Source organism: Papio anubis, chromosome 1 (assembly GCF_008728515.1).
Source record: "Papio anubis isolate 15944 chromosome 1, Panubis1.0, whole genome shotgun sequence".
Taxonomy (NCBI): domain Eukaryota; kingdom Metazoa; phylum Chordata; class Mammalia; order Primates; family Cercopithecidae; genus Papio; species Papio anubis.
Window position 1 is genome coordinate 189,298,401 of NC_044976.1, and position 16,256 is coordinate 189,314,656.

A 16,256-nucleotide genomic window follows, 5' to 3' on the forward strand; every position below is an offset into this window, starting at 1 on the left:
GTATGTTCTTGAAACACCATATGTAAAACACCTTTTGGTAAGTTAAAGAATATTTTAAACTCAAGGATTTTATGCAAGTTCTTTTTGAGTTCCACATGAATTTTAAAATAGCTTCCATGCCTCAATTTTCCTTGTATTAACTGTGATGGAAATCACTGCTATGCCTCATTTTATGCTCGCTTAATAATTTACAAGAATGGATTTCAATTAAAACTAGAACTGTATGTAGTTATATACAGGTACATGATATATGGATGGATCAACAGCAACTTGGTAAGTTTCACCTTTAAAAAGTTTTCAAAAGTAAGTTTTATTTTGTTTTACCAATCAAAAAAAGAAAGCATATTAAAACTACACCATAAACTTAAAAAAAAAAGAAAATGTTTAAAGAACTCAAATACTTCCTTACTTTTTTCTTTTTCTACTTCCATAACTTTCTTCTTCCATTCATCAAATGTTGGTATATCTTCCGGATCTTTGGGACTTGTTACAGATGTAGGGTCAATGTCTCCTGGTTTTGTATAATCAGAGCTCTGAAAGAAACACCAAAAAATAAGAAGACTTCAACTTTCAAATAATATAAATAAATTTTAGAAATAAATACAAATGTTTCTGTCAAATTAAAGTTCCAATTTATAATGAATGATTATATTTTGAAAAAATAAAAAAGGTAAAAAGAAAAGTTTTGGTTTACTGAAAGGTTGACTTTCTCTTGAGATAATTAAAACATTCTATTTAGGATGTGTTCCTTCACTTGTTAGTGATATAAGCATAGGTCGTTAAAAAAAATAATTACAATTACTCATACATAGTCTATACAAATGAATAAATTGTATACTTGCCATGCATCCACCTTAAAATATAAGTTAAGATAATACATCCATTAAAGGAATCTAGATAATTTTAGATGTTTTATTTCCACAAAATCCTTAAAAAGAAACACTGTGTACACAAAAATTTTAAGGCACATTAAAAAATCTAAATGTGAAAAAACAAGACTTTACATTTTAGAAGAAAATTTAAAAATCTTTATAAATCATGTTAACAAGATGCAGAATGCATATATCATTTTTAAAAGCTGATACATTTGGCTAGGCTAACCATAAATGACACGGAAGAATGAGTCACACACTGAGAGCAGTATCTGCAATACATTCAGTCAACAAACTAATATCAAGTATAAAGAGTATCAACAAATCAAATAAGGGGATGGGGTGGGTGGGAAGCAAAGAATAAAATCAATAAATCCACAAAAAGATATACAATTCAGTAATAATCATGGAATCCAAATGAAAGCCTGAGATATCATATAAATCAGAGGTCTACAATCTTTCTGAAACCAGTGGCTAGTTTCATGGAAAACAATTTTCCCATGGACGGGGTAGGGAGATAATTTTGGGATGAAACTGTTCTACCTTAGATCATAAGGCATTAGATTCTCATAAGGAATGCACAACCTAGATCCCTCACATGTGCAGTTCACACTCCTATAAGATTCTAACGCCACCACTGATATGACAGGAGGCAGAATTCAGGCGATAATGCTTGCTTACCCACCACTCACCACCTGTTGTGCAGCCTGTTTCCTAATAGGCCATGGACTGGTGCTGGTCTGCGGCCTGGGGATTGGGGCATGCTGAGATAAATTATACAAATCTAATGGAGTTTAAAGTGTGATAGTCTGTGGCCACGTGTGAAATGTCTGTTGAGCCAAGAGAAATCTATCAGAGTGCTAAAAGTTTTAAAATTTAACAATATTAAGATGTGCATAATCCCTAAATACACCCCATGTATAAATCTAAGTGAAAACACTCACGTGTCCAAAAGATATGATAAGAATGTTCATTAGAGCATTGCTTTTAATACCAAAAATAATAACCTAAACATCCATTAAATGAGGAACAGATAAACTGTAGTAGTCACTATAAACAGAGCAGTGGAAACAATGAACGAATCTCAAAAACAATGTTGAATAAAATGTTACTTATGGCAAGAACATCATTTATATTAAACTATGCCATATAATATTTATTGTTTATACTTATTGAAAAACTCTAAAACTAAACAAAAAACCACTAAATTCAAGATAGTGATTATATCTGAAGACAAGAGAAGGAATATTGGGGAAGGGCACACAATCTTGTGACTTTTTTCCCTCTTAAACTGAATAATGAATACACAGACATTTATTCCATTATTGAATCATGTCTAAAACAAAGTTTTGATGTATTCATTAACACTATCTTGAGAAGTGTACAAAATCTATTAGATAGCAAACTCTGATAAACAATGTAAGTCTCATTTAGTATATATTTGCTATATAAGAGCATGCTTTTGAGCACTAACATGAAATATTCACAACTTCTGGGACTATTTCTTTTTTCTTCAAAGGAAGTAGAGTCATTTCCAAACCCCCTTTTAGGAAGACAGCAATTTGGTCCCCACCCAACTTCCATCTTAGAGTGCTTTACAGAACAAGTTGATTTACTAAATGAAGTCTATAGCTATTGAAAACAACACATGGCAGAAAAAGATTAAAGAGCTAGTATTACTACTAATTTAATTTTTTCAATTAGATAACAAAAATCTAGTTTGAATATAAGGAAGGAGACAGGACTTGATTGATTCTGCAGGCAGGGCTCAGACACTGAACCATATGGATGACTAGATAAAACAGGCCAGGAGCAGTTTCCATAAGACACGCCCACCAGCATGCCTTGTCAATTTAGCATTGCCATGGCAACACCTAGAAGTTACCACTCCTTTCCATGACAAGGATCCAGCAACCTGGAAGTTACCACCATTTTCCTAGAAATTTCTGCATAAACCACCCCTTAAATTTGCATATAATTAAAAGCGGGTATAAATATGCAGAACTGCCTCTGAGCTGCTACTCTAGGCACCCTGCCTGTCGGGTAGCCCTGTTCTACAAGGAGCAGTACTTCTGCTGCTGCTGTATAAAGCCACTTCAATAAAAGTTGCTGTTTAACACTACCAGCTCGCCCTTGAATTCTTTCCTAGGTGAAGCCAAGAACCCTCCTGGGCTAAGCTGGGGGCTTCTCTGTCCTGAAACATCTGGTAACCGCGAAGGGATGAAGAAAGCAGAGATGGTGGTGAGAGGAAGAGAGGCAAGATGATGCAACAGCAGAGATGGAGAGAAGGTGATTGGCAAGAGCCAATGAGAGATGGCAGTCAGAGAAGCAGTGAGAAAACAGCAAGGGACAAGAGACAGCAGTTAACAAGACAGCGAGAGATGGCAGTGTGTGAGATGAGCAGAGAGGTAACTAAGCAGAACTGTAATGCCTGAGCTCTAACACTAATCAAAGGCTCTTTTGAGAGCCACCATTTTTCCTGGCAGACAGCACAGCTGAGCAGATGAGAAAGTGGCTATAGTGCCACTGCCTCATATGGGACCCACTGCTCTGACAGGCAGACCAGTAGGTCACCAGTCCCTGTGCAAGCTCCTCCCACTGCAGCAGCTGAGCCCACTCTAGATGAGGGAACCTGGAGGGACCTTCGCCCAAGTCCCATGGGGAAGACTGGTCACATTTTGGCTTCTGTGGATGGGTGTGTCCCCTCTACCACCCCCCATAATATCAGGTAAGCTAGGGAACAAAAGCCTTTGGCTAAGTGGTCAGTTAAAAGCCCCCATCATTAGTGTGCCCTGAAACATATCCTAAGCACTTCTTCCACTGGTTCTCGCCCTTCTATTTTATTATTCCACCAGTCATTCCATTTTCAATCCTAAAATGTATGCAGTCTTATTGTTTGCTTTTAACTTTCTGTTAACTGTATGTGGGCAACTGTTTAAGGTGGGACACTTAGTTGTGAGAGGTTCCCCCAGTGTGTTGACTGTGGGACACCAGAGTCACATTCTGTGACCTCAACTTGATTGTGGGACACTGCTGGTTGCACCCTGGGTACGCCAGGTTTTTCGGCATTAGTGAGGGGACCCTCATTGGCTGAAATGCAGGCACTCTGGGTTTTCAGCATTGGTATTCTAGACTGCACCCCAGATGCTCTGGGGTTTCTGGCATTAACATTCCCTTTAGGACTGTGGGTTATAGCCCCTCTCCCTAGGGGAATATTAGTCTTGCCCTTTTGTGTCCTAAAGTTAAAAGTATTATTTTCCTAATAGCCAGTTGCAAGCCCCTTCTTGGGAGCTGTCTTATAACTGCTTTGCTTGTAACTGTCCCTCTTGGTCAAAGGAACTGGGAGTTCACAGGCTTCTGACCTCAAATGGACAGACACCTACAGCAGCTGACAAGTGGCTACCTTTTTTCTTAGTGTCTCCGCTACCAGGTAGGTTCTCCAGCAAGTCAGGGCCTCTGAGGTCTCCCCTTTGGCAACCCTTTCCTAGGCAAATTATTTATGTTCATAGGCTTTAAAATGTTTTAAATGGCATGAGAATAGATAGAATAGAATAGAATAGAATAGAATAGAATAGAATAGAATAGAATAGGATTGAGCTTATTGTATGGTATAAAATCTAAAAATGATAAAATGGTCCTCATCTATAAAATTCTAATGTCTGGTAGGCAGTTCAGGATTTCTTGCTAGGTTTACATAAAATGTGCTAAAGAAATGTATTTTTTATTGGGAAAACATTTTTTGTTTAATTTGGAAGTTATTAAAAGGGAAGTTCAAAATATGAGGAAACCATTAAGTAGAAAAGAGAGACATAAAGAATGTTATGGATAGAAATGTTTTCTCTCTGTTTTGCAAAGAAGGATATAAAAAAGAGTAATTTTATATGAGGGAGAAATCTTGCATAGTAAATTCTTGTCCTAAAGTAAAATGTCTGATTATTCAAGAAAGAGGTAACATAGGACAATGTATTAGTCCATTCTCACACTGCTATAAAGAACTACCTGAGATTGGGTGAAAAAAAAAAAAAGTTTAACTGACTCACAGTTCTGCAGGCTGTACAGGAAACACAGTTGAGGAGGCCTCAGGAAACTTATAATCATGGTGGAAGTGTGAAGGGGAAGCAAGTACCTTCTACACATGGTGGCACAGGAGGAAGAGAATGAAGGGGGAAGTGCAACACACTTTTAAACAATCATATCACGTGAGAACTCATTCATTACCAAGACCCTGGGCAGCTCCACCCCTGTGGTTCTACAGGGTAGAGCCCCCATAACTGCTTTCAGGAGCTGGTGTTGACTGCCTGCAACTTTTCCAGGTGCACAGTGCAAAGTGTTGGTGGATCTAACATTCTGGGGTCTGGAGGATGGTGGCCCTCTTCTCACAGCTCCACTAGGCAGAGCCCCATTTGGGATGCTGGGGGTTGGGGGTTCCCACCCCATGTTTCCCCTCTGCACTGCCCTAGTAGAGGTTCTCCATGAGGGCTCTGTTCCTGCAGCAGACTTTTGCCTGGACATCCAGACGTTTCCACACATCCTCTGAAATCTAAGCAGAAGTTTCCAAACCTCAATTCTTGCCCTTTTTGCACTCATAGAATCAATACCACATGGAAGCTGCAAAGGCTTGGGGCTTGCACCCTTTGAAGTAATGGCCTGATCTGTACCTTTGCCCCTTTCAACCACAGCTGAAGCTGGAGCAGCTGGGATGCAGGGTGCCATGTCCTGAGGCTGTACAGAGCAGCAGGACACTGGGCCTGGCCCACGCAACCATTTTTCCCTCTTAGGCCTCCTCGCCTGTGATGGGAAGGGCTGCCATGAAGGTGTCTGAAACGCCCTAAAGGCATTTCCCCCACTTTCTGGGCTATTAACATTTGGCTCCTCTTTACTTATGCAAATTTCTGCAGGCTTGAATCCCTCCCCAGTAAATGGGTTTTTCTTTTCTACCACATAGTCAGGCTGCAAATTTTCCGAATTTCTATGCTCTGCTTCCCTTTTAAACATAAGTTCCAGTTTTAGGCCATTTCTTTGTTTATGCAAATGAACACAGGCTTTTAGAAGTAACCAGGCCACATCCTGAATACTTTACTGCTTAGAAATTTCTTCTGCCAGATACCTTAAATCATCTCTCTCAAGTTCAAAGTTCCACAGATCCTTAAAGCAGAGGCACACCACCACCAGTCTCTTTGCTAAACCACAGGAAGAGTCACCTCTGTTCAAATTCCCAATGAGTTCCTCATCTCCATCTGAAACCACCTCAGCCTGAATTTCACTGTCCATATCACTATCAGTATTCTGGTTAAAACAATTCAACAAGTCTCTAGGAAATTCCAAACTTTCTGTTATCTTCCTGTCTTCTTCTGAGCCCTCCAAACTGTCCAACCCTGCCCATTACCCAGTTCCAAAGTCACTTCCATATTTTCAAGTATCTTTTGAACAATGCCCTACTTCTCTGGTACCAATTTTCTGTATTAGTCTGTTCTCACACTGCTATAAAGAACTACTTGAGACTGGGTATTTTATGCAGAAAAGAGGTTTAATTTTTAATTGACTCACCATTTCTCGGGCTGAACAGGAAGCATGGTTGGGGAGGCCTCAGGAAACTTAAGGGCAAAAGGGAAGCAAGTACCTGCTTTACATTGCCGTGCAGGAGGAAGAGAGTGAAGGGGGAAGCACTACACACTTTTGAACTACATCTCATAAGAAGTCATTCACTATCACAAGAACAGCAAGGGGAAATTCCACCCCCACGATTCAATCACCTCCCATCTGGCCCCTCCTCTAACATGTGGGGATTACAACTCAACATGAGATTTGGGTGGGGACACAGAGCTAAACCGTATCAGACAAGTCAGAAAATTCAAGCATGTTGTAGAGGGTCTGTGTTATGTCATGACAAGGTTCATAAAGGAGACTTTATAAAAGAAATTTTGTGTATGATTAAACTTGTCATAATTAGAAGGAAATTGTTTATAATACATTTGCTAAAGAACAGTCTAGCCGGGTGCAGTGACTCACCCCTGTAATCCCAGCACTTTGGGAGGCCAAGGCGGGTGGATCACTAGGTCAAGAGATCGAGACCACCCTGGCCATGGCCAACATGGTGAAACCCCGTTTCTACTAAAAATACAAAAATTAGCTGGGCATGGTGGCGCATACCTGTAGTCCCAGCTACGGGAGGCTGAGACAGAAGAATCACTTGAACCTGGGAGGCGGAGGTTGCAGTGAGCAGAGATCGCACCACTGCACTCCAGCCTGGCAAAAGAGCAAGACTCCGTCTCAAAAATAAATAAATAAAAGAATGGTCTACATGTTAAAACTCAATTTTCTTAAAATGTTGATTTGCTAAATTACCAGAAATTTTGCTTTTTAATCCTGTAATCTACTCTTTTGAAAGCTTTTCGGATTCATTTTAACTCTTTTAGCTTTTTTTGTCAGCTCCTGTGAGTTTTTCTGCTCCAACTATGACTGCCGATGTGGCCTGATGCTAAAATGTTTAGTCTTAGAGGTCTGTGGGAGCAGTGTTTTCTTCCAGTATAGCTTAATTCTATGCTGTTGTTTCTTTTCTTGATGTGTAACCTATTTTGGCTTTTGGTTTTGACTCTTATATTGCTTAGAAGTATTTGGGGGGCTCCTGCCCAAATCCATTCCCTTTGGCCAGGAAGGGAGCATCTGTTCAGTCTGTTGGGGGGCTATGGATTTTGATTTTTGTTCTGTATTCTTCCTTTTTGTCAGAAGGTGCTGGATGCAATGTTAATGGCAAAGATTTTATTTTCGCCTGTGCCGATGCTAAGATATTATGCTGCCTGCTCCAGGTCCACTGTATCCCTTGGTGGGAATCCTGTGGCCAGGGGACTTGGAGCCAGGAAACTTGCAGCCAGGGGATGTTCTGGGCCAGACAAGAGTGGAGGTGAGTGGGTACTCATTGGTCCTTGAACCCTTTTGAGCAGTGGGGGAGCAAAATAGTGTAATACTTCTTTTCAATCACTTTAGCCAACCTCCCAGGAAACACCGCTCTTGTCCTTGTTGGGTGTAGAGGCCATGCTAAGGCCCAATTGCAGACATCATGTTGTCACTATTAATCTTGTTTGCTCTCCCAATTACCCTGAGCTGGTGTGGCTAGAAACATAATTCTACAGTAAATGTTTCAAAAATTATAGCATCAGGGCACCACCTTCATGGTTGCTAGATTTGTCATCAACATCCCCAGGATAAAGATTTCAATCTTCTGGCTTATCCAGAAAAATCTCACAAACATGTCCCCCAAACTGCCTAACTAACCACAGCAATCCTGAAATACCCAAACCCCTACTTGCTAAGTGGAACAAACTCTCCCTACTGAACAAATTCCACCTGAACCTCCCACCATTACCTGGACCTGGGAAGTTGGCTATGTATACCTCCAGTGCACTCATGATTCTACCTTCTGCACCTTTTGTGTTAAGGACACTAAAGCAGAAGTTTCCCTGCAATGCTCTGAATCCAACTCTAGCTGCCAACATACCAATGCCACAGTGAGGTAAATGGGATTCCACTTGAAAACAAGGAGACTATATATGGTGGCTTTTCCTGGATTAGAATATACAGGGGAAAACAACTAACTACCTAGTCTGGGAAGGTGGCAGTGCCACCCTCTTTCAGAAAATAATTGTTCAACTACCCCTATTAGAATGGGGGAAAGTATCTCTATAGACTCAAGTTGGCAACAAAGAATAAAGATCACACCCCATAGGGTCTCCGTTTGTGCCCCAATTCAGCTCATTTTTCTTTGTGGCCATGAATGGGAAGAAGTCACACCCCATAACCACTCCTGATTCCCCAGGTAGTCATCTGCTCTTTGTCTTTTGATTCTGAATAGTTAAAAGTCAACATCTGCTCTTCTAGGAGTAGCTTTCCCTTATGTATCAAAACTTGGAACTGAGGTGAATGTATGTTGACCACTCTTGCCCCTTCAGGGGTCACTGTCATGAGACCCAAATAACACCAGAAGTAAATAAGCAATAGGATTAATTCTGGCAGGAATCAGGGCAGCAGTACCCTTGGGTGGCTTTGCTTACCACAAGTGAACCCTAAACAACTTGACTCAAACCCTAGAATCCTTAGCCACCAACACAGGTCATGCACTAAAGAGAATTCAAGAGTCCCTAGACTCTTTGGCAAATGTATTTCTCAATAACAGACTAGCACTGGACTATTTACTAGCTGAACAAGGTAGATCATGTGCAGTTATTAATAAAACCTGCTGCACATATATGAACGACTCCAGACAGGTTGAGATTAACATTCAAGAGATCTATAAGTAAACTACCTGGTTACAGATACAACCAGGGCACTTATTGCAACTATATCTGGTCAACTATCAAAAGTGCCTTCAAAAGTTTCAACCGTAAACTCAGCAGGAAGCAGTTACAGAAGACGGATCTATCCTTGTGTAGCCTTCTTAAGATTACGGAGGAGTATCTAATCTCTGAGGGAGGAATGAGGTAGGGAGGTGGGATTCAATTTTGGAGGCGGGTCTTGGACATCAGATCAAATTGAGTACCAGCTAAAACAGGTCCCAGACGGAAGCAAATTTCCATAAGCCAAGCCCACCACCAGTGTGCTATGTCTGTTTACCACTGCCACAGCAACACCTGGAAGTTACCACATCTTTCCATGGCAACACCCAAAAGTTACCACCCCTTCCCATAACAATGGCCTGACAACCCAGAAGTTACCGTCTTTTTCCTAGAAATTTCTGCATAACTACCCATTAATTTGCATATAATTAAAAGTACATATAAGCATGACTGCACAACTGCTTCTGAACTGCTATTCTGGGCACAATGCTTATGGGGTAGCGCTACTCCGCACAGAGCAGTACCTCGGCTGCTGCTGCTGCCGCTGCTGTACACTGCCACTTCAATTAAAGTCGCTGTTTAATACCACTGGCTTGCCCTTTAATTCTTGCCTGGGCTAAGCCAAGAATCATCCCGGGCTAAGCACTAATTTTGGGGCTTGCCTGTCCTGCATCAGATACATTGGGAAAATAAACAAGAAACATGCACTTAGAAAAATTTACCTAGCTGAGATACTAACAAAGTAAAGCTCAAATACAAAACCTGCAACAAAAGGAACATACATTTACCCTTTGAAGCCCAGCCAAATAAATCACTATATCCTCCTGGCAACAAATAAGAGAACAAATACAATAAAAATCACTTTGTAATGCATTGTCTATAAACAACACAACAAAACCAGTTTGTAAAGCATTCTCCATATAAGCATATAAGCACGGCAATCAATGTCTCACAGACCCTTGAAATAAAAGGCTAGCACAAGGCATCAGAAAGCAAATTCTCTCCCACTCACATAAACTTAACTGGGCAGAGTTATTCTGAAGTGGATACTAAATAAAACTATTGGCTATTAGTCGTAATGTGCTCATTATCTGTCATGATTTTTCTGGGATACTAATTCATTTAGAAAGTAATTAATACAGTTAATTAAAATTCTACTCTTTTGCCTATTAGCATAGACTCACAAACAGTTTAAGTCTCTTAGGTAATAAAGAAGTTTCAGTCTGCTAAGTTAAGGAGAACAAGCAAATCTAGGACAAAGCTAGCTGCCATGCTTGAATTTTACATTTGACATTTTTATAAATACCTTCAAAGGAGATGTGTTTTAATGTTTGTCTAATTTTATTCATGGATGTGATATCTGACAACTAAACTTTAACATATACGTAATTTGGTATCATTGAGAAAAGTAGTTCCTTCAAGATGTATGAAATGCTGAGCTCCCATAAGAAGCATCATCAAAACAGTTGGTCCCATGATAGTGAAAGTCTCCAGAATGAAGTTTAGTTAGTCGTAAGTGAAGATTCACTGAAAATATGTGAAAAAGAAAGCAGAGAACAAAAGATCCCAAATTAAAGAGGAATAAATATGGATGTGGTAGTCAGCACACTGAACTACCCTTGGACCCTATTTATTTTTGTTTTTGTTAAGTTTATGGAATATACTTCACCTCTTCAACTTAGTCATTGCTTACCTGAGGGAAGTTTAAATTGCTGTGTTGATACTACTTCAAGAAATTCTACAGTACATGAAGTCAAGGTACAACTCAGAAGGAGAAAAGAAAGTAAAACTGTTTCACTGTGATAAGCTCTGTCTTAATTATAAGAATCACACTCTAAAATATAAGGTGGTCTGGTTGTATTTTGCATACAAATAATGAAAGGTAAAATGTTCCATTAAAATAGTTCTGATTGAAGAGCCTAAATTTAACCTCGTACATTCTGAAGATAATTAAATGTAATTAGGCATATCTTCTTCTAGATAGCTTTCTAAGAAGCTGATTAAATAAGGACTTTATGTATCTGGTATCAAACAGCTGTGCATGGCACAAAATCATTTAATAATATATAACCAAGGAGAGTTCATGCTTGAAACAACTTTATGTAATAAACACTATATTGGAGACAGAATCACTTGCTCTCAGAGAGCACAGTTCCTGTTAGTTCCACATGTTGTTGTCTACTTCATCTCCCTGATTTTACAAAAAATATAGTTAGCAAATTATTATGAGCTTAGCTAATAACAAAAATGCATTACATAAAGAAGTAAGAGATAGTGCAAGTTATATACTTACCTCATTTTTTACATTATCTGAAGCATTCAATGCAGATTTTTGATCACCACCATCCTGTTCACTTGCTGAAACTTTTGATTCAAATTCTGATTTTGTTATCTTTCCTTTACCATGTGAAGATGATACATTTTCTATATGCTGGCCAACAAGGCTATTTAAAACCAAAAGATATATTAAATAAACAGATTTTACTGGATAACAAACTCTATACAATCTCAATTCTTATAACTCATGTACAAAGTAAACCAAGGAAGAAACACAGAGAAATCAGCTTTCTCTCAAAGTGGAATTTAACATACACCAAAGTCTATTCAAACAGGACACTGCTGTTATTACAGAATCATAAGAAGGACAAACAACTGCTCCTACCCACCTGTCAGGTGGACTGACAAAGGAAGGTTGTTCAATTGGAGCACTAGCATCAAGGGCCTCACCAACATCACAATCAGTTTCAGACTGCTCGGTTTCACTTGGTTTGGCTACAGGAATAGTACCAGATTTTTCTATTTCACTAAAAAAAGAAACAAGAAACATAATCTGGTAATTAAATTAACTTGAGGTAATATACATTAAAAACACTATTAGTGATTTCCAAAACATAATGTAAACCAAAGAAAGAAAATTTTAAATCATGTCAAGTCAATTGCTGACTTGATCTGTTATTGTCCTCAGCTTCTAAATAACTACCTACCAAATATTAAAATATTAGAGGTTAATATTTGGTCGTATCGAAAATAAGATTTTTAAAAATTACTTATTCTCACTGTATCTTCTCTAAAGTTTAATTTCCATGTTACTATATTAATTTTACCAGCATTAAAGTTGTTACTTATGGCATCCTTCAAAAGTCATTATCTCAAGACATTTCACTAAAATTTTAAGGTGTTCTTAGAATTTCATTTTTAAAATATAAAACTTCCTATTTTTCCCTGCCTCACCTCCATTTCATTAATCAGTCATGTTTAATATAATGGGAGTATAGAACTCACTGTTCAGATACGTGGTATCTAGCCTTAAGTTCCTTCGGAATCATTTAAATTTAAAATACTATCATTAAAGTTAAAATACTATCATTATTTCTCAACATGTCTTCTGTTCCCTGGCCCGTACTGAGACATGCTCCTAGCTGGTAACCATAACACCTTGTGCAACTCCTTCAACCCAGGCCCTTACATTCTTGAGAAGCAAGGGTGATATTAACGGACACATTTATCCTATGTACCAGTTATTCTTCTTGCACTTTATTTATATTAACTCATTTGAAAAAGGAAATGCTTATGCAGTATTAAGAGAAGGACGTTTCGTTTTGTTCTTTGGACTGTTGCAGGAAGGAGCTAGGAGAAGTACCTAACAAATTTTCTAATTTAAGGATCACTTAAACCCAAACACTCTGAATATTTATTATCAAGTTTGAAAAAGGTAGCAATTCACACGAAGACATAAAAATGAATGAAATGGCAGTGATACTTAATGGAAATGAACAACCTGACATTTGAGTTGATAATTACAGGGAAGATAATTCAAATAAGCACTGTTTCCTAAGTAGAACCTTACTTTGCTTAGACTATATAGAGATTTCACACTTGGGATCTATCAACTTCATTGAGTTAGTTAGCTAAATAAACTTGTTATAAAATCATTACATTCAAAACACACAAAGGCATGCACACACATGCACACAAAACACAGTAACTGTAATTTAATTTAGGTCTGCTATATAGCCTAAACTTTAAACTTGAGTAGCAAGCTGCTTTATCTTTTAAAGAAATCTTTCTATCACTAACTAAGGAGATTCTTTTTTGTGTTTGTTTTTTGTAATGACTTACTCAAGCTTTGAGATTGGAGTGATTTCTGAGGTAGATGAGCTGGAAATATTTTCAACAGTTTCACTGTCCACAACTGCACTGGAAGACTCTTCATGCAAATCAACTGTAGGGAGTGTCTCCACCACCGCTGGACTTAACTTTTTTGACTCTGTATTCTGTTTAAAAAAAACAAGTCAACTAAATTAAATGTTGAGATTAATATATCATCTCTTTAGCAGAATAGGCATTTACGGAAAGCATTTCTGAAAAATGACAATATAAAAAATGTTCACTAAAAAAGTACTTTTATAAAAATCCTTTCTTCCAATATTACCACCTAAGGAATATATTTCATATGAAAATACAGGCCCTACACATTTTTTCATGGCATTTCATAAACTAGGAAAGAACTTTCTCCCTACCTATTTCCTACTTTGCATCAGGAGCTACAAAGATTTCTGTCTTCTCTAATTGATGAACGCTAGTAGCAACAAAGAAACCCTATGGACAAGTACAAAACAGTACAATACATAGTTCTTGACCCTGAGCAGTTTAGGAAATAATGTGTATCAATAAGCAACAATGCATGTTCAAGTAACAACACCAGGAAGCAATAAATGATCCTTGCTGCTCCTTCAGTCTCTAATGTCCTGGGCCTTTCAGTCCTCCAAAACACAATGTGAAATCTACCTAACACCTGTTCATATTTGAAAACCTCTATCAGCACCTCCACTTCCAAGACCAACCCTAAACAGAATTAACCACTCCCTTTCCTCTATGCCTCCACTGTTCTCTGTACACTTTTATCACTGTATCTGTAACAATTCAATTGCCATTATTCATGTCTCCCTCTCTTCTTCAAGTATACCATAAATGTCCTGAGTAAGAACTATGTTCTCTTGATCTTCATATTCCCAGTGTCTAGCACAGTACCTAGCACACGGTAGGTGTTTAAATGCTTCAATAAATGAATATCAAGTGAGAGGTACAAATATCATGCTCAGCTCAAGGAAAAAGAAACTAAGGACTATTATGAATTAGAAGAGCTAGGCCTTAAAGAAAAGAAGGGCCAGTACAAGAGCAGAAAAAAACCTCAAGGCATGTAGTCCAGAAAATATAAAGTATGATCATTTGGGGAATTATTTATACTGAGAAATTCACAAAAAAATATAAATAGTCGTCTGCATTTTTATGATGGAGGCCTTGAGAAAAGGACTACTGCCTTATTAGCAAATACTATATTATGATATGAACGTGTATTCATACTTTAAAAATTAGCGAGATACTTTACATGCTTTTTTTTTTTTTGAGACAGAGTCTCACTCTGTCACCCAGGCTGGAGTGCAGTGGCGTGATCTCGGCTCACTGCAACTTCCGTCTCTTGAGTTCAAGCGACTCTCCTGCCTGAGCCTCTTGAATAGCTGAGACTACAGACATGCGCCACCATACCCGGCTAATTTTTGTATTTTTGGTAGAGACAGGGTTTCACCATGCTGGCCAGGCTGGTCTCGAACTCCTGACCTCAGGTGATCCACTGTGCCCGGCCTACATGCTATTTTTTAATTAAGTCTTCAAAATCCGATGTGTATTTTATGCTAACAGTAAATTTCAATTTGGACTAGCCACATTTCAAGTGCTTAATGGCCACATGTGGCTAGTGGCTACTGTAATGAACAATATAGGTATAGAAGACATGGTAAGCACTTGGAAGTATCTGAACACAACTACATCATAATAAAAGTTTTATGAATAATGGTAGGAGTGTTCAGGATAGTCATACAATTGTAAGGGCTACAAGTATCACTTTTCTCTTACTCCTATGCATAAACCCTTGACAAATGTCTTGCAGAATCCAATAAAATGAAACTAATTCTATCGCTTTAGATAACTCAGTAAGTTATAAAATAGCCCTGGCTCTTGCAAAAAGTGCAAGGTTAAAAAATAAAAAACGAAAAAAAAGAATAGCCAAGGCTGTATTTTTTTAAAAAGAAAGAATTCTCCCTCATTCTGAGTTAAAATGTGTGTTTTTTTTAATATTCGAGATTTTAGTTTTTCCTTAGTCCTTCTGCCTCCAGATCAAACATCCCCAGTTCCTTCAGCCATTACTGATATTAAATGGCTTCCAGATACCTCAGCATTAGCATTCTGATCAGTTTATGGTATATATATTCTAGACAATCAAATATCCCCAGTTCCTTCAGCCATTACTGATGTTAAACGGCTTCCAGATACCTCAGCATTCTGATCAGTTTATGGTGTATATATACTAGTTTTTAGTATTTTTCATAAAGTCTGGTGCACAAAATAAACAATATTCAGAATGTAATATAAGAGAGGGAAAAAACATATTTTAACCTATTATCTATTCATACCCATAATAAGTAGAAATCTTGGTATCAAAATACTCCGAGTTCTACATAAAAATACTTCCTTTTGTTCCAAGTGATTCAGGTTAGAAAGAAATTTCCTAACAACTGAAAATCTGAAGAGACAAGATACATCATAATGAACCAAAATAGAACCCAGGAAGAAACGAGGATTTACACTCAAACCTTTACTACCAAGAGACTAGTCACATTTATTATTATTATTATCTGTAATTATACATGTTCTCAAAAGTAGTACTATTAGCAGGTAAGCAATCTTAAGTCCAGTTACAGAGTACCTCAAAGTGAAAAAACTAACAATACACACACAATATGGTGACCGAACAGAGGTTTTCAACCTTGTGAAGTAGTTTGAAATGACATATTATTAAAAATCAAAGCAACATAGCTTACTTGTACATCCACAATAGAGTCATCTTTTAATTTATGTTCTTCTGGAGAAACAGGTAAATTTGAACCTGATTTTCCCAATGATTCAGCATTGATAGGTCCCTCTCTTTCATCCTATATAACAAACAACAACAAAAAAGATCACCTGATAAAACTGTTTTACAAAAGTTATAAAGCAA

At 38.0% G+C, this 16,256-nt stretch overlaps 1 protein-coding gene across 4 annotated transcripts in view; it reads right to left on the bottom strand.

Annotated features, from left to right (window-relative positions):
• The window catches only part of SUCO (SUN domain containing ossification factor), an 84,081-nt gene that overhangs the window by 47,424 nt on the left and 20,401 nt on the right, over nt 1-16,256 (bottom strand). For all 4 annotated transcript variants that reach the window (XR_640927.4, XM_009194240.4, XM_003893572.5 and 1 more), the window contains 5 exons: nt 16,081-16,191; nt 13,322-13,476; nt 11,869-12,006; nt 11,496-11,646; nt 410-533 (listed from right to left, as the gene is read on the bottom strand). Coding sequence is in view for 3 of the 4 variants with exons in the window: in XM_009194240.4 (XP_009192504.1) it covers nt 410-533; nt 11,496-11,646; nt 11,869-12,006; nt 13,322-13,476; nt 16,081-16,191 (679 nt within the window). In the remaining variant the exon portion in view is untranslated. The remainder of the gene's footprint in view (nt 1-409; nt 534-11,495; nt 11,647-11,868; nt 12,007-13,321; nt 13,477-16,080; nt 16,192-16,256) is intronic.